We start from the raw sequence: 18,864 nt of genomic DNA, 5'->3' as shown, positions 1-18,864 counted from the left end.
GTTTGAGCCATAAATATAAAGTAGTTTATTAAATGGCAGCATCTGAAATACAGTATCTGAAAAATCGGGGAATATCATCCTGGCTATAGGATTTTTTTCGAAGATCAAGGATACAGAAATAATCTGTTACTTGTTTTCACCAGAAAGTAGAGAAATCATCAATGTCTTATTTATATTTTTATAAAACAATGCGGAACTTCTCTTAGATTCAGATACCAAAAATTTAGTATAAAACATATTTTTATTAGATATTTCTGTGATTGCCAGACTAATTATATATCTTTCTAATTTAATTCCTTAAAGCATCAACATAATATTTCCAGATAACTCTCAGTTAAAATCATTCTATATTCTTATGCAAGTCACTGGAAACAATCCACAAAGACTCTTTTATAGTTAAAGCAGCTACTCTCCCAGTAATTGTTCATCATCTAAATGAGTGGCAGGTTTGGAGAAGTAGCATTGCTATGTTTGCATTAGGGCTTAATATTTTAAGAAGAGAGGGCTGCATATACTGTCTCGAGTTCCTAACCATAAAGGCAGGGTAAAAAAAAATCTTAACAATAAAACAATGCATCACTTCATGAATCTTTGCTTTATATTTCCCAAGAATTATTTTGAGGTTTCATTTTGACTTTTAAGTATTTTATTTTATGTATTTTTTTTCTTAAAAAAATTCCTACCATTTAGACAAGCTTCCTACAATTGTTTTTGGAAAAAACTACTTCTGGTCATATTAATTATAAAAATATTTGCAGTTAGCAAAATAATTTTTTTTTCAAACTTGACAACTGTAAAATATGGGGACTTCAACTTGCAGAATTCCTCAGCATTCTGAAAATTTTAGGAGTTGAAGTTCCCACATCTTACAGTTGCCAAATTTGAAAAACACTGATTTAGAACCTTCCAGGATAACAGTTATTGTAGGTAATACAACTACCCTTATTGAAAAATTATTTTCCTGTAGGGGGGGCAAATTAAGATTGAAATGTACTGTTAGGGTTTTTGATTGTGCTTTCTATATCTGGTCAAACTAGATAGGATTGTCATTCCATTTATGCTGAGCTATAAGGAGTCCATAATTTCCTATTATATTCTTGTTGTTCCAGGAAATACTGTGATTTGGAGGTCTGCTTTCAGACATTTGCAGAACTAGAATGGCTTCCGCTGTAATTAGTTCAGTTCCTACAACTGCATCTAGATTTGCTCTTTTGCAAGTTGATAGTGGCAGTGGCTCTGATTCAGAATCTGGAAAGGGAAGAAGTAACCAGAGTGGTGGAAAGACTCAAACTGCAGGCAACAAGTCAACTATAAATGAAAAGAAAAAGGAAAAGAGGAGGAAAAAGAAGGAGCAGCAGCAGAGTGAAGCAAATGAGGTTAAGTGTGGGTTAAATTGGAAAAAAACTAAATGACCTTAATAAGAAAAATAAATCACCATACAGTTAAAACTGTGAAAATGGTTTCAGCGAATCATTCTTTCATATGTGAAAATAGTTCATTCTTTTTTTTTTTTAGCTCAGAAATCTTGCTTTTAAAAAAATTCCTCCAAAAGCTTCCCATGGAGCCTGCTTCTCTCTGCATGAGCAAGCTTTAAACCATACAGGGAGAAAAGAGTCCCAGGAAGAGGATTGGCAACAGTGGAGACAACGAGATGAGCAGGTACTTCAGTATTTTATTTTTCAGTATATTACTGTCAAATTCTAGCATTCCCTCCTTCCTTATTTCCCCATAGCTACAACTTTAAGCAGTTTGGGCTCAAGTGAGAGTAACCAAAGTTACCTTGTATGGTTCTGTGATTGAACGTAGACTTGAACTCATGGCTCTCCAATGCCAACCTAGCATTATAATCACTATATAACATTGGCTCTTACTTGTGCTTCTTAGATCTTCTGGCAAGCAAGTGGATATAAAACTGAAGCTTAAGGTTTGGATATACCTGAAATTAAGCCCTATGAATATAATTCTGAGGACGCATGCATAGAATTAGGATGCAATTGACTGCAGTCTTGAGCAAATTTATTTAGAGATACCCAAACTTTTCAGCTCATCAACCTCTTTATTCAGTTTAAGGTTGTTTATTAACCCCCCCAAACATTAATTATATGAAAACATTACTTTAATATTATGAATAACAATACCAACTATAATAGATAATATCTTTATAAAAATAATATTTGAAATATGAAAAATAAAAGATTTAACATACCATTTTTTACTGTAACTTGATATCATTAATGGGAAGAATGACCATCAAAATGGACACTGATATTTAATTGGAGATTGGTGAATTTTAGTCATAAATCACCACACTTCCAAGTTCAATCTGTTCCTATTGTTACCCATTTATTGACCTCCTTTTGACCCTCAACTATATCACTTTAGAGAACCCCGATTTATAGCAAAGTCTTCCTTAATTCAGAATTTGTGTTACTGTGTTTTTGAATTTGGAAGGGTTCAACATCAATAACTGTAACACCATTGCCTTTACTATTCTCTACAAAATCTTACTAAAGATGTCAATGATGAGAAAAATATTTTGTAGATCCAGCACACATGATATTTATACACATGCTGCTATGTATATTTACTTCACAGAAGCAAGATTTTACCAATTTTATCCTGGTCTTGACTTAATTTCACTTAAGGAATCCAGTAAAGGACAGTGAAAAATAGTCTGAGTCCATTTCATCAAAGAATAGTTTTAAATTAAAGTGTATGTATACTTAAATAAATGTTTTCTCAAAACATCTACTTTTTTGCCTTGTTTTATCAGCTGACTTCTGAAATGTTTGAAGCAGACCTTGAAAAAGCTTTACTTTTAAGCAAACTGGAATATGAAGAACACAGAAAGGTATTTCTTACTTTCATTAAGATTAAAGCATAATAAATATCCATTCCGGATCCTGGCTCTACCATAATATCAATTATTTTCTTAATGTACAAAAGTGTTGAGAGGCTTAAAAATATTTAAATATTGGATCAGGAAAGAAAGCTTCAGTTCATTATATCATTTACTTAAAATGTGTTCTCAAATCTTGTCTGAACAACCAAAAATAAGAACAAGAGATATGACTTTGTTTGTCTTCCACTAAAAAAAGAAACATTTTTAAATTTCTTCCTTCATATAGTCATCAAATTACAACCACTGGTTCAGTGACCATTTAGAATTACAAGGGTGTTGAACAAGGGTGGACTTTCGATTTTCCTCACAGAGCCCCTGCAGTCATGATTATAATACAGGCAACTGGCTTGTACTTAAAACAGTTTCAGGGTTCTGTGGTCATATCATTGCCATGTGTGTCCTTCCCTGCTGGGTTCCCTCAAAATCAATGGGGAAACCAACAGGAGGATCACAAGTCACTCCCACTCTTGCCTCTTGTTCGCTTGCCTACTTGTATTCTGTAAGGTCCATCCGCTCACATTTCATAGTGCCTACCCACAGCACCTGCCTGCCTGTGGCACACACTAATAGCTCTCACCTGCGCAGCTTGCTTGCCTGGGACACCCATCTCTTCTCATGTCATGGTCAAGTGAGTTCCTTGTTTAACAAACAATACAGTCCTGGGGTTACAACAGCAACCTGCACTGCTGGGATTGCCACCACTAAGCAATGTGATCATGTGTTGTTCACAACCACATCCTGTAACAGTGGAAATTCCAGTCCCAATTGCCAGTGAGTCCAGTCCTAAAGATTACCTGTACATACCTGTATAGGTTTTATATGATTCAGCATGAGTTGATTAAATAAACTGGCTTACCAATCTAACCTCAATGTTGTTTTTAAACATCCATTGACAAACATTATGTGTGAGTATATAAAAACATCAGAAGAGAAGGAATCATTAATCTTTTGTCATAGCTTATATTAAAATATGGTGTTATATAATTGAAAATTAATTATAAAATATCTGAATCAATTAATAAGATATTAATCTAAATTATATAATTTCAATTTAAACAAAGTATGCTAAACAGATTTATTAGTAAACTAGACATTTATCTTTTCATGTGAAAAATACCAATCAAACCACAGAAAGTAGAATTAACATATTAGCCAGCTGTGCATTAGTATACCTACAGTCTTCTCATTTCAGTTTTGTTCTAATTATTAGAATTAATAAACTAAGAAATGATAGCTTTCTGTTACATGCAATCTGGGATTCTGCTTGGTTCTCCCAAAAAAAAAATAAATCAGTATCTGTAAACAACAAACTCTGCCTTGTCTGGGAACAACAAACTACAATTTTTGTTTAGGGCAGGGGGAAAATGAATAAAATATACACAACAATGTGAAACTTGTTCCTGAAAACTAGTGATACTGCCTTTCTATTATAAATGTATTCAGCCCTTTCTGATTTATTCCAACAGCAGGGTACTTGTAGAAAATGCAATTATCTATCAATTTCTAATGTCCCATGTAAGAGAACGTAATCTATAAAAGAGTTGTTTTTCAGTATGGTAATGAAATTAGAGTAACAAAATGTAATTAGATCTTAATTAGTAATTAGTTCAAAATATGGGTGGCGGGTGTTCCATTATATATAACTGATTTTGTAAAAATAAATTATAAGCAGTCTTTGTAATAATATTGTAGTAAGATTGACTTCTGTTTTAGTAGGAAAAGTATTCCCGGCATAATAGTAGAAATACTCAAATCTACCTACCTACCTACCCACCCACCTACCTACCCACCCACCCACCCCTCTCCTTTTAAAAAGAATCTTCATTTTTAAAAATGTTCCTATAAGCATTTCCTAGCTATATCATTTTCTCTCTTTTAAAATACCTTTTTGCTAAGAACTCAGTGTAAGCAATGAGGGATGAATTGGGTCTTGAGTGTACAATAGTATAATAGATGTTCCAAGGAGGAAGTCAAAAAATGTAATTCCCCTGTAAGTATTTTAGGCATTCAAACAGGAATTTCCAATCACAGGGACTATGGTTGGTGATAAGTCCCAAGTCAGGACAAGGAAAAAGAAAGCAAAACCTATGTGCTTTGATTGTTCCTTCAATAAAGAGTCACTGCTATTTGCTGTGATGCAGAAGAAGGTCCAGATGGCTCAGTGATCAGTTAGTGTGGCTCTGCTGAGTTAGTGATAAATGTACTTAGTCGGGATACTGATAAACATACTCAGAATAACTGAATCTTATTTGGAGATAGATAAGGTTTGAAAGAGAGGATTTGCATAGGGAATATTTTCGAGCAGCAGCTCTGCCCTTTTTGATTTGAGATAAGGGATTCTTCCACTTTGGGCCATAAGACTGGATAAATCACCTACCATGAAGGAGCTGATAAAGGAAGAAGATTAAAAAACACTAAGCCCTAACTGATCACAATTCCACTTGCAGATATAAAGAGGCTCTAACAGCAAAATAAGATACTTTCTAAACTGCATTGCTGCATAACTGATCCAGTAGTTAGTTAGCCCAACAGTATCTTGTCTGATGTTCCTTTGGTTTTTTCTCCAAATTCTGTTATATTTACAATAGATAACAGAGTGAAAAAAATTCTAAATGTTTTTTGATGAGATTCCAGACGTGATGGTTTTCCTTTTGGATGATGTAGAGTCATCTGAGATGCAATTTCAGCTTCCGATAGAAATTTGTTTTCCAGAAAAGAATTCTCTGCAAGAGTTTCCAGCATTTAATAAATATATATACATTATCCGAGTGGTGAAAAGACACTACAAGGGGCAGTTGGAGAAGCACAGTTCTTTAGAAATCAATTCTTAGGTCCTCATCTTCCTCCTCTTATAGTCAGTAGAATAAGCCTCTCTTGATCAAATTACCCTCTACCAGGCTAAGAAACCCCATGGATTTCCATTAGGATATAACCTAATAGCTATAGATTGTGATCAAATTGTCTATGGGAGTAGCTGTGATGGGTTCTGGTACCATGGGCTTCAAGGATAAAAATGAGGCCATGAGGAATTCTGATGACAGGAAGCTTTTGTCCTCAAATCTTGTAAGCTTCAGTCTTAGTTATTAAGTCAACAACTGTAATACCTTTTTGTTTTCAGAGAAGGAACTGCTTTCTTATAGCAGAGGAGACATTTATGACTGGGTTCTCTTCCTACATATTCCAGAACAGAGGTCCCCAACCTTTTAGGCATCGGGGACTGGTTCCTTGGAGAGAGGTTTTTCTGTGGACCGGAGGGTGCGTGGTTTTGTGTGCTGCCTGCATCCCGCAGATGGGGCTTTGCTTTCTGTGCGGACCGGTTGCTGGCATGCCGCGGCCCAGTACTGGTCCATGGACCGGGGGTTGGGGCCCCTGCTCCAGAAGTCAATGCCAGACTTTTTGATTGAGCTTCCTGTGTTGTGATATCATATAAGCTGCCGCAAAAGCTATGAGAGCTAATGATGTGACAGAATTTCTTATTAAAGAACTATCAAATTATTCTCCTTAATGGGGCGTAGTGTCTCTGGAGCTTCTTCATGACATGTATGTTGAAGTATAAGAGAGTATAAGAAGACCCGAGAAAAGACTAGAATTACTTTTGCTCCATTACACCTCAGCCAAGAAGCAGAAATAGTGAACATGATTGGCAGAGATTTTTATCCTTTCTCTCCAGGTTAGATAATTTTTATGTTTATAATAGCCCAATAACTATTTTCCTTTGTTATGAACATGCAATGAAAAGTATAAAAACTACTAGGTTAAACAATTCAAATAATAAAATCAAGATAAAATGAGCAGCAAGAATAAAAACCAACCCCTGCTTCCTCACGGTACAATAAATGATAAAGCTTAGCATGACACCCTACACTTAGGAAAGATTCTAGTAGTTTGTAGTCTCTTGTGGAAATGTTTATTTTAGATCGCTGAGCCCATGCACTGTCAAGGAGGGCTGTGCTTTTGAACTGTTTTCAAAAATTCAAAATGTTTTTCCTCTCTTTAAAATTTTAAAAGGAATAAAAGTGCCATTCATCTGATAAGCAGCATTTCCTTCAAACAACAGGATCTCAGTTTTTGCTTTAGTCCCCAAAACATGGAATGGAAGAGTCATATTAGATTCTAAAGACCTCAAGCATGTAAAGTCACATCAGTTTGTATGGAGATGTTCAGATCTTTCAAATGTGCTTTATTGAAAGGAGACATTATTACTTTGGTGGATCTCATAGAGGCCTAAATGTATAGCTCTACCCTTTGAAGACATTGCAAGTTTCTCTGGTTTATGTATCAAACACATTTCAATGCACATCCTCACCCTTTGAGTTCTTCTCAGCTTCCAAGATAGTTACAAAACTGCTGTCCATCTTAATTTCCCATATTGGATATTGGGAATCTCATGGCGTTTCAATAAAATATAGCAGATACCACAGTCTTTCCTTGAAGAAGATAGTTCTGCAATTAGAACAGTTCTCACATCCTGTATTTTAGACCTCGTTTTCCTGCCTTCATTGGCAGGGAATCAAGACTAAAGAATCCTCACCTAAATGAATCTTTCGGTGCTACATTGCTACTCATCAGAGACTTGTCTAAGTGAAAGCTTCCCTGACATGCTGGACATCAACAATTCTTGAGAAGAACAATTCCCCTAAAGGGAAGAAATTACAGAGTAAAAAAAATATTAGTATCAAAAGCTGAGGAATGTATATTGGGAGGGCTTACTGGCACGAAACAGGGCACCTACCTCAGATTCCCACCATAGTGTAAAGTGATAAGAACTACTGGCTTTCCTGTTTGGGCTGAGGGGCAAGCATATGCTGATATTGGTGACAATGTAACTGCAAAGACTCATATCAACAGGAACGAAGCAGCTGCCAGTTGCAAGATATTTGGCCAAGGTCCTTTCTTCCATCTGGATACAGAATGGCTGAACCTTCATGACTGAAGACTGAACAGCACATATTTAAGGCACAAGTAGGTGAGATGAGTTTTACAGACGTCTAAAGCACCTAGATGGAAACACATTAAACAGCTATGAAATCACCTAGAATTTTGTGTTTCTTTGTCATAAGAGAAAAAGTAAAAATTTTCTATCAGATGTCATATTTCTTCTGTTTTCTGAATGATGCTGTCAAGCATGACATGCTATTAGGGAAGAGCTACAGCTTACTATTGCAAAGAGGTGATTACAACTAAGTTTTTGGAATTTGTCCATCACATTGAACCAGGATGGAAGGCATTCTCTGGATGTATTTAAAGCTCTCAAAGTCTCTCAGAAACATTCAGGACATTCAGATGTGTAGATGACCTTTTTATATCCTCTTTCCTTGTAAGAACCAAAATGAATCTGGGCACCAAGTTGACATATTTTTGTTTTCCCCCCAAGAAAAACCTCAGTGCTTCTACTCTGGCAACACTAACATTGGTATTCTCACTGCGTATACTGTATCTGTGAGCAGCCATTTGGCTGTTAGTGTCCATTTTTATTAAGATGCTACCTACTGGACACCTTTGCTTTTCTAACTTTTTTGATGGATGGGTATTACAGCATATAATTGAAAGAGTTGAAAGTTGTTTGGGCTGCATAAGGCATATAATTATTATATGCATAAATTAAAGTATCCTTAATTGGTAGCTATCCATACTTTGCTTGAATATAGCTAAAGACATAAAACACTCTACCTCACTGAACATTCCATTACTGCATTGTTCTTAAGGGAGTATGTTCAGTTGAAATCTGAAGTTACAGAAAAGAGATTGAGTTTTTTTGAATGACAGGTTTCACGTACTTGATGCTTTCATATTCTTGTTCAGTCTTTCTCTTGTCTAAGCCAAACTGATTCATTTCTCCATTTTTTTTAATTTAAAGACGATTTTGTTTATCCATTCCTTTATTTCCATCTTTGTTGAACTTCCTTGCATATATTGCAAGTTATCTGGATTCTTCTTTTAAAAAACAGAAAATACAAAATTAAATATGATCGTAAGAAATATGAGAAGAAATTGAAGTGCTACATTTGTAGATTGTAGCTCCCAGCTGAATTTTCCTAATTTGAAAGCTAAGCACAATTGTAACTGGTTAAAACCTCATTGGAACATCACCAAGCAATCCCAGGTTTGTAAACTAGATTCTTGTAGAGAAATATAGACATCCATACTCAGTTCTTTGTTGTGTCAGTTTTTCACACATAGCAATTTCTCATGCTTCTAAATGCCACTGCTCTAATGAAGATGTAGAATAGTTAGTATCTTGCTGTAACAAATTTATCAACTAATAATAAAAACAATCAGTTTCTTATGTTGCCTCAATTTATATGCCATATGAAATATGGACAATAAACCAACAGCAGGATTCATTGTAAGAGACTGTTGGGTGTTTCTCATATTTTCTTTAAATATTTTGACCAGAAATAAGACTGACTAAATTATAAGAGAGGACAATATGTACATTTTTTGTTTATATCTTCTCTAATGTAGTCCAGAAAGGTTGTAATTTATATAGAATAATTCTGTTTGACAGCATTTATAAATTGTTTCAATAAAAAATATAAATAAAAAATTATAGTAAATTCTCTCAAGACAGCAATATTAAGAAGCTATTAGAAGAAAGATTCTTAACTTTGTGGTGTTGTGACCCCTACGAAGATAAATGTTGTGTAAGCCCCTTCATAGGGACCATTCATATGACTAGTGATTATATGGATTTTATGTTTATGCAATCAATATTTAAACACTACTTTTATAAGCTTAAATTATTAAATTTTAAGCAATACATTATAGTGTGTCAGGCACAGACAACCAGACTCACGTGCAGAGTTCAATTAGTTGTTTTATTGCTCAAGCCTATACACAGGCTTCTCAGGAATCTTCTCAGAGTTATAGTGTGCACCTGGGTGAGACTAGATAAGGTTCAATGGCATTCAAAGGGGAGGTGTCAAACTTCACCTTCTTGGGCCATGTAGGGATTCCAGGCTAATTTCCCATTTGACTCCTTCCACTGGCTTGGACGGTCTCTCTCCAACACAGTGTTTCTCAAACGTTGGAGCACTGTGTATTTGTCCAGGAAAAATGAAGAGCAAAGTCTAGTGGAAGTTTTGACAGTGGTTCCATTTTGTCTATAGATGCCTGATCTTTTTTATTATTATTATTATTATTATTATTATTATTATTATTATTATTATTATTATTATTATTATTATTATTATTATTATTATTATTATGAACCCTCATAAGTTATTCCTGATGGAACCCAATAATATTCAGTGAAGCTAAACTATTGTGTCCACATAAATAATTTAATTTCACATTTCTTCTTTATAGTCTATAAAATGTGGTTAATCTATGTAATTCAATAATACAAAAAAATACAACTTAGGCAACTTATTAGAGAAATTTATGGATGTTAAAACTATTATTGGCTACTCATGATGACACTTACATCCAGCTTATGTTCCCTTGAGTAGGATCTAGCTGGATACTATGACAACAGAATGCTAGACTAATTGATATATAGTCCTGTCATTATTTAAGATATATAAAATAAATTTGCATTGTTCAGCCTGTGAGTGAGTTCATTTCTATTCACTGAAGTAATATATTTGTGACAGTAAAACTATAGAATCATATTTGAAGTTATTTATTTATTAGATTTTTATCCCACTTTTATTACTTTACAAGTAATTCAAGGCGGCGAACATATCTAATACTCCTTCCTCCTCCTATTTTCCCCACAACAACAATCCTGTGAGGTGGGTTGGGCTGAGAGAGAGAATGACTGGTCCGGGGTCACCCTGTTGGCTTTCATGCCTAAGACAGGACTAGAGCTACTTCATATGAAGGATAAAAGCATTTGGGACAATCAAGTGAATAGCAAATTAAGAAAATAGTGTTTATATTAATGTTATAATGTTATGCAATTCATTGTATAATGTTAAATAGAGTTCACCTATGTAGAGAAACATCCCCAAATAATAAATTGTATCAATCAAAATATTATACTATGTGTTTTATTTCCTTTTTGTGCTTAATTTCATTTTGATAGAGGTTTACCGTATACATTTTGAAATAATTAGAAAAAATATACATTTTTATTCTGTTATAGGAATATGAACATGTTGAAAATACATCTCTTCCACCAAAGGCTATACACAAAAAAGAGAAACGAAAAATTCATCAAGGAAAAGACAAACCTCTCACAGTGTCTTTAAAAGATTTTCAGTCTGATTCTAACATAGGTATGTTTTTATTTTTAATTTTGAGCCAGAATAAATGCTCAGAACAGTCCTTAAACTTAGAACTTTTGCCAGATTGGGGAAACTGACTTTTAAGGCAATTAAAAGGAACTGCAGTTAGGAAGTTAATGAGAAATATTGAAATTACTGAAAATACCACACATACAGTACATTGCATATACTACTTGGAGTTCAGAAGATCATGAATAACTGAGGAGAAAGTTATTACCATTATTACTTTATGGATCATCATTTAAAGTTTAGAGCAGTTGAACCTGAGTAAAATCTATCATCCAGGAATTCAGAAGTCAGTGTAGAATGTAATCCTTGACTTAGAGAAATGGTTTAGGAAGATAAAACAGTTTATATTTTTGAAAGATGAGAATTTCTGGCAAATCACCGGACTGAACTGCAGTTGTTTTCTAGCTAAGGTCATTCCTCAAGATAAAGGCAGTTTATGTTTTATGTTTATGTCTTTTGGTTTGTGTTGTGATTGTTGGGGTAGATGTTGAAGGACATTAACTGTTAAGAACTAAGAAAATTAACAGAGATCTTGATGAGAGAAAAAAATCAAATTGTTTAATGGATTAGAATTTAAATAAAAACACATGGATGCTGGAAATTTAGTTGAATTGGAAAAATCTTCAGGAGAGCAGGCTGAAATTCTATTTTCTTGAATCCTGCAGTTTTTAATCTGCTTTCCAATGCCCACTCAGTATTTCCAGTGAAAGCAAGAAAAAGAGATTGGAGACCAAGTTTCAAAATGTCTCTATTTCCTCTACAGTTAGCATGCAAAAATACTACTACGGGTACTCTACAGTATTCCCATTTGTATGGTTAATGCTTAGACTCAAGAAACTGCTAAATCAAGAAAAAAGGAATTTAAATTCAGGGTACCTTGCTTTATAATTTTTGTAAATATATGGTATTGAAATCTGATTTTTTTGGCCTTCAAATGTTTTTAAAAATTGAATCTGTGATATTTCTCATGTTTCAGATCATTTCCCCAAAAGGCAAGAGGTAAGTTCTCGAGTTTAACATGGGACAGTTTAGATCAGATGACATTAATTATTCTAAATTTCTCGGTGTACTTTTCATTTTTTTATTACTATTTTGTATAACTTTTTCAATTATGTATGGCAGGTTACTGCTAAATACTTGCTTTTATATAGTACACCAGTTCTTAGTAGTCCAGAGAACTACTTTATTTCAGCCCAATAAGATGGACTAGACTAAAAACAAACACCTTATAGGTTCAGATTAATTTAATGTAATAGCTATGGTAACAGAATCTTGTAAATTTGAGTATTCTTTCCTTCTCTCACTTTGTGTGAACTAGAGAGGGGCTTGTCTGAGATGTATTCTCACATTATTTTCTTGACCAAATCTCAAGCCCTTCTTACCTGACCACTGCCTTGGTAACGGTTCTTCCTCCTGTTGTTCAAGGCCATTCCATGTACCTCTACAGTTTAATATACAGGTTGTCCTCAACTTATTACAGTTGGGACTGGAATCTCAGTTGTTAAGAAGACACCCATGTGACTACTATGCTCAATGACTGAGCCTTGGGAATAGAGCTTCTCCCCACCCCACCACATCTTGCTCCACTTATTTTTGCCTTTTTCAGCAGCTTCAGGCATGCCTAGTCGATGTGGAGCATGGTCCTCCAGCAAGGCCACCTCGTACAATCCTGCAATGATTGTGATTGTTGGAAGGTTACTTCATCAACTTAACATAGTTTGGAGAAGGGCCCTTCTGGGTGTTCATGTGGACAATTATATTTACTAGCTTCTTAGGGGAGGAAGGCTAGAAAGCTAGTGAATGCTACTGTTCTAAAGGCCTGAAATCAGTACGCTACAGGAATGCACCTGCAGGCCTAAAACCAAGAATATGTGGTTATTCTTCCTAATTGAGTTCTTTATGTTTCCACTATAGACAGAATCTTGCCAGAATAAGTACTCTAATATCTCCATCTATCATATATACTTTGTGAACTCTGTTCACTACTTGCGAACTCTGAACTTTTAGGGAGGGGCTTTCTCTCACATAAAATAAGTGGATTGAGTTTTCTCTTAGTTCTCTGGAATACACCTCCCTCCTTCCTGGGAATTCAGTCAATTACATTCCATCACAACCTCAAATATTCCAAACCACATTTTTGTTCAGAGAATCTAAATAACTGAGAATCAAAAAAAAAATAGATTTTTTTTTTAAATTTTCACATTAAATTAAATGAATAGCAATACAAATAGTTTAGTTCTGTTTCTTATACATTCTTTAGTTGCGAATAATGACTGATTAAACATTTTTCAGAATAAATTTGTAATAGAAAATAGGGTTTCTTAAGGTGCAAAATAATAATCCCAAACTCCAGTTCAGGGATCTTCAAACTTGGCCCTTTTATGACTTGTGGACTTCAACTCCCAGAATTCCTCAGCCAGGCACACTGGCTGAGGAATTCTGGGAGTTGAAGTCCATAAGTCATAAAAGGGCCAAGTTTGAAGACCCCTGCTCCAGTTAGTTGTGTATTCATTATGCTTGCTCATGCCTTATCTTTCTATTGATTCACCGCTACTTTTTTCTTCCTTCTTTGAGGGCTCTTAATAACTATGTATGTCCAATTAATTGGAGTCCATATGGCAAACATTACATAAGCAAACCTTGCTCCCCCTTGGATTATGAGTTTTACATCAATATAGCTTGTGAGCAATTCAAGACCTATTTTCAATTGAGTTTTACAAGACAAACTATGATTAAATTTAATGAGACCTTGTTTGAGTCATAGCGGCTTAAAATCATTGGTTATATCACTGGTTCATTTCAACAAATTAGAGTTAATATCAGCTACAAGTAGTCCTTGACTTACAACCATTCATTTAATGACCGTTCCAAGTTACAGTGGCACTGAAAAAAGTTACTTATGATCGGTCCTCACACTTAACAACCGTTGCAGTATTCCCATGGTCAGATGTTCAAAATTTGGATGCTTGGCAACCAGCATGCATTTATAACAGTTGCAGCATTCCAGGGTCATGTGTTCACTATTTGCAATCTGAGCCAGCTTCTGACAAGCAAAGTAATGGAGAACTCTGGATTCACTTAACAGCTGAAGTGATTTGCTTGACAACTGTGGCAAACAAAAGTCATAAAATTGATTCACTTAACCACCTTTCCTAGCAATTCCAATTCTGGTCCCAATTGTGGTCATAAGTCAAGGATCACCTGTACTCTTTAGGCTCAAGGTTCTCAAACAGGTCATGACTCCTCCAGGGGATTATGAGCAGCTTGGGACAAAAAATTATCTTTTGATTTGAAAACTGAATCAGGTGTAGTAACAGCAAAGCAGAAGTGATGTCAAAATTCACTCTTATTTTGCCCTGATAAACCTATAACAAAGCACAGGGTGAATTTTGCCTCCACAAATTCCTTTCTTTTAGGAGGCACAGTATAATTTAAGAACTCTTGTTTTATGGAAAGCTGTAAAACAAGAAAGGACCACATACGTGGCTTTAAGGCTTAATATAACTTCTTATAACTATAGTTCAGCATTACATTCGAATGCAGTTGGGCACATATTTATCATATCCTGTTATCTAACGGCATGGGGAATTATTACAACTTGATCAACAGTGACAGGTCATATTTAAATCTATCCACGAGCAGAGGATTTCTTGATAATAATTTATAACTTCTGTTTTGAAATTGATCCACGAGCCTTAAAACAATAATTGTCTAGCTGCTGGGTGGTTTTTGTTAGAAGTTAATTATAGTTTCTTTACAGGAATTGAACTCGCCACATAATGTCTTGAATGATGGCGAATTCTTCAATAGACTGGAAGATGATATGCATAAAATTCTAAATAAAGAAAAAAGAAGGGAGCCTATCACAGATTATGGAATAGATAACAGTACATTTTGTGACCGCACACAGGTATATTTAAGAGGAATTAAATACATATAATATCAGCAGTTTAAGGAGTATAGATGAATTAGAGGAGTCAAAATTGATTATCCTAAATAACTCAAAGGAGAAACAAGCAGCATAAGGCTTGCCACAAAAAAAAATCAGTAAATTTCTTAATATTGGAAATTATCCGACAAGCAATTACATTGCTTTAAGAATGGACCATGGTTTTGCTTGTTCTCCTTCTCTTTTCTTCATCTTTGTTTTTATTGTGTCAAAAATATAGACAAAGTATCTATTAACCTTAGTTAAGTCACTCTGGAGCTTTTATATTTCAAGAGCATGAGAAAATATTTTAAATAAATATGAAACTAATAGCTGGTTTGTCATGTCACAGAAAAGTCCACAAATAGAATACAATTGTTAGTTTCATATATCTGCTAATAATGCAAACTACGTTAGCAACAACATATTTTTGAATGCTTGGGAAAGCTAATGTTAATATTAGTTAGGATATTCTTACTGCCTTGCCAAGTCTGACAGAAGATCAATTTTGAACCTGTCTTGAATGGAACCTGCATATTTTTCCTTCCAAAAACATCTCTCAGTAATCTTTCTTATATGCTACTGAAATTCTTGTAATCTTAAATGGGTGAAACAATATATGATAGGGCAGCAGTTTTTGAACCAAGTAACCTCAAATTGAGTAACTGACAGAATGCATCCAAAATCCAGGACCCCTGACTCCAATGGAATTGAAATTTGACAAATTTATTTTATAAAACATTTGATGACATACAAATGATCATAAAACAGTTTATGATATCATACAAAATGTAGTGAAACTTTTGCGTGCTGATGTTTGACTGTATATAGTTCAACCTGGGCTATTTTTAAGGCAGCTACAGTACAACTCTGAATGTATCCCAACTTTAATAGTGAGGACAATATATTAGAAGTTCAGCAATTATTGAAGGCATTGAGGAATCTGGTAAGGAAATAATCTCTGAAAAGATGATCCCACAGGTTTCAGGTGGTCTGGTTACTGCTAAAATTCTCCTGTCTGTTTGTAACATTCTATGGCCAGAAGGCTGCATCTTAGGGCAACAAATTGTGGGTCAAGGTACAGGTAGTCCTCAACTTACAGCTGGTCACTTAGCAACCACTTGTTGTTCCAATGGGCCCTGAAAATGGGACTTACAACCCGGATTCTGTTATGGCAAATTTGGAGGTGGGGGTTGGGTACTTGGCAGCTGGACTGCATTCACAGCTATTTGCAATATCCCACAGTCACATGACTGCAATTTTCGATGGTTTGTGCTGGTTTCCAGTATTTACTTCTAGTTTCCAGCAGAGATCATCCAATAGCAAACAATGTGTTTGCTTAGTGATCACGATGTTTGTTTAAGAACCACCATGTTCATTTTACAATCGCATTTGCTTTATAACCTATGTTGGCTTAAGGACCTAGCAAAAAAAGGTAAGCTCAGATTTGACCTGCTAAACAATCATCATGAATTATGATCAATTGTGGGCTCAATTATGGTCGTAAGTTGAGAATCATCTGTACTTCAAATGAGATAACTTAAAAAGAATGCATCCAAAGTCCAGAATCCATTACTGAATTAAATTCAATCCCATTGGATTAAAATTTGAAGGATCTTCAATATTGGCAAAATTGTAGCCATTGCAGCACCTCTGCAGTCATTTCAGTCATATGGTCATGATTTTCGATGCTCCCTGCCAGCTTCCCACTAGCAAAGTCAATAGGTAAGCCAGCAGGAAATTGGAAGTTGCTCCCATTCCGGCTGCTTTTTTTGCCCACCCTTGGTGATTCTGTTTATCTGTTTAGGTAAGGATGTATCTCTGAAATGATGACCCAGTGAGTCATGGGTTGTCTAGTATACTACTAAAACTCTACTGTTTGTTGATTTGTAACAAGACAGTGCATTGTAGGGGAACAATGCTTGAATTAAGTTACCTCAAATAGGTTAACTTATAGAATGCATCCAAAATCTGGGATCCATGTGGATTTGAAATTTTGGCAAATGTTATAAAACATTTGATGAAATAATAGAAAATGTTGAAACATTTCCTGTGTCAACTCCTGGTGTTTTGCTATGTTATACATTTCAACATGGGTTATTTTCAAGACAGATGTACGTGCGTCCCCCCCCACTCGCGTTAGCGCCACCGTGCGCCCCGTTTGCACATGCCGCGAGTGCATGCGGTCTGCTTGTGCGTGGGGCCGTAGGTGCGTGTGGGGCTGTGCATGCACACATTTCCCTGCTCCTCCCTTTCCTTCTGGGCCACCAAGCAGGAAATGTTGGGGAGCTCTGCCTTAGAAGCTCTGTTATTGTAGTCACGGAGGAATCTGGTAAATAAATATCTCTGAAACAATGACTTAAACATTCACAGATTGTCTAGTTACCTCTAAAATTCAGTTTCCATATAATGATCAGATTGGTACAGAATAATTATCTAGGATTCTGGAAAGTCGCCACTTTTGGATGACATGTACTGATACAAACAATCTATTTTTTCCTGTTCTATTTCTGTCTGCTAGCATTTCTTGCAAACAAACAAACATATTTTGATGTCTTTTCCAAACAGAGAATCCTGAATTATTTGATTCTTTGTAAACTAGGTTCAGAAACTAAACTTTCTCTTAATTTCCAAATGTCTGTTTAGAGTGAGAAAAGGTATCCTTTCCATGAACAAAAGTCAATGTAAGGGCAGGCTATAATCACATACTGTAAATATGTTACAATAAGACAAAATTTTGCTAATTTTGCTAACCTGATCAATTCTATTGATATAAGATGCTCTATTATGATTGACTTACAATAAATGTGGAAGTATAGCATCACTGAGCATATTTCAGTGTTTGAAAATGCATTAATTATTAATATTTTATATTTCTGTAACTCTGATACAAACCTTTAAGTTTATATTCTTTAATTCTTTATAGGGTATTTTTCTAAAAGATGGAAGACTAGAGAGATCAAAATTGGAACTTGAAAAGAAAGATACAGAAATCCAGCAATTAAAGAGTGTAATCAATCAGTGGGAGGTATGTATTTTCCTGAGACGCATATAGTTTATTTTATTTTTTTTATTGAAAAGTTTTATAAAAGTTACAATATAAACCCCAAAACCAACCCACCCTAACCCCCCTCTCCCTCCCCCACTTCCCAGAGCTGAATACAGGGTTAAAAATATAATAATCATAATCTAACATTAACCAACTATATAAATAACCAAGTCCATAATGCGCTTTAACTCCCCTTTAACATAAATATAATAATAATAATTAAAACATAAACAAATTAGTATCCTAATTATTAAACAATAGAATATCCATATTGTTAAACAATACTAATACTAAAAGTAATAATAATGTCATATAATTAAAACTAATAAAAATTTCACTATAATAAACTATTAATACTAATAATACTCTAAAATTTACTCATAAGCTAAATGGAACTTTTTAGTCCCATATTTATTCTGAATATAATCTATCCATCTTCTCCAAACCGAAATATCTTGTTAGTGATCCTTCAAATAGGCAGAAAGCTTAGCCATTTCTGCTAAATTTGACACTTTAAGCGTCCATTCTTCTATAGTAGGCAAGCAATCCACCAAATCTTAATCCAAAAAGCTTTTATATTTCTACAAGTCCACCAAATATGAAAATAAGTAGCGTCCAAGCTACCACATCTCCAACATTTGGGCTGTAAATTAGGATACATACAAGACAACTTTTTAGGATCCAGATGCCATCTATAAAACATTTTGTAAAAATTTTCTCTTAAATTTTGGGCCTGGGTAAATTT

The 18,864-nt window shown here is 34.7% G+C and overlaps 1 protein-coding gene across 1 annotated transcript in view; it reads left to right on the top strand.

Moving 5' to 3' along the window:
* GKAP1 (G kinase anchoring protein 1) overlaps positions 1 to 18,864 on the top strand; it is a 28,521-nt gene that overhangs the window by 1,419 nt on the left and 8,238 nt on the right. The window contains exons 2-8 of the mRNA XM_015812509.1: positions 1,110 to 1,376; positions 1,516 to 1,659; positions 2,774 to 2,851; positions 10,992 to 11,124; positions 12,119 to 12,141; positions 14,903 to 15,052; positions 17,997 to 18,098. Coding sequence (XP_015667995.1) covers positions 1,158 to 1,376; positions 1,516 to 1,659; positions 2,774 to 2,851; positions 10,992 to 11,124; positions 12,119 to 12,141; positions 14,903 to 15,052; positions 17,997 to 18,098 — 849 coding nt within the window. The 5' untranslated portion in view covers positions 1,110 to 1,157. The remainder of the gene's footprint in view (positions 1 to 1,109; positions 1,377 to 1,515; positions 1,660 to 2,773; positions 2,852 to 10,991; positions 11,125 to 12,118; positions 12,142 to 14,902; positions 15,053 to 17,996; positions 18,099 to 18,864) is intronic.

The sequence above is a fragment of the Protobothrops mucrosquamatus genome, unplaced genomic scaffold, assembly GCF_001527695.2.
Source record: "Protobothrops mucrosquamatus isolate PMUCROS unplaced genomic scaffold, P.Mucros_1.0 scaffold91, whole genome shotgun sequence".
NCBI lineage: Eukaryota > Metazoa > Chordata > Lepidosauria > Squamata > Viperidae > Protobothrops > Protobothrops mucrosquamatus.
The sequence above is the reverse complement of the archived record's forward strand: the minus strand, read 5'-3'. Positions and strand labels throughout refer to the sequence as shown.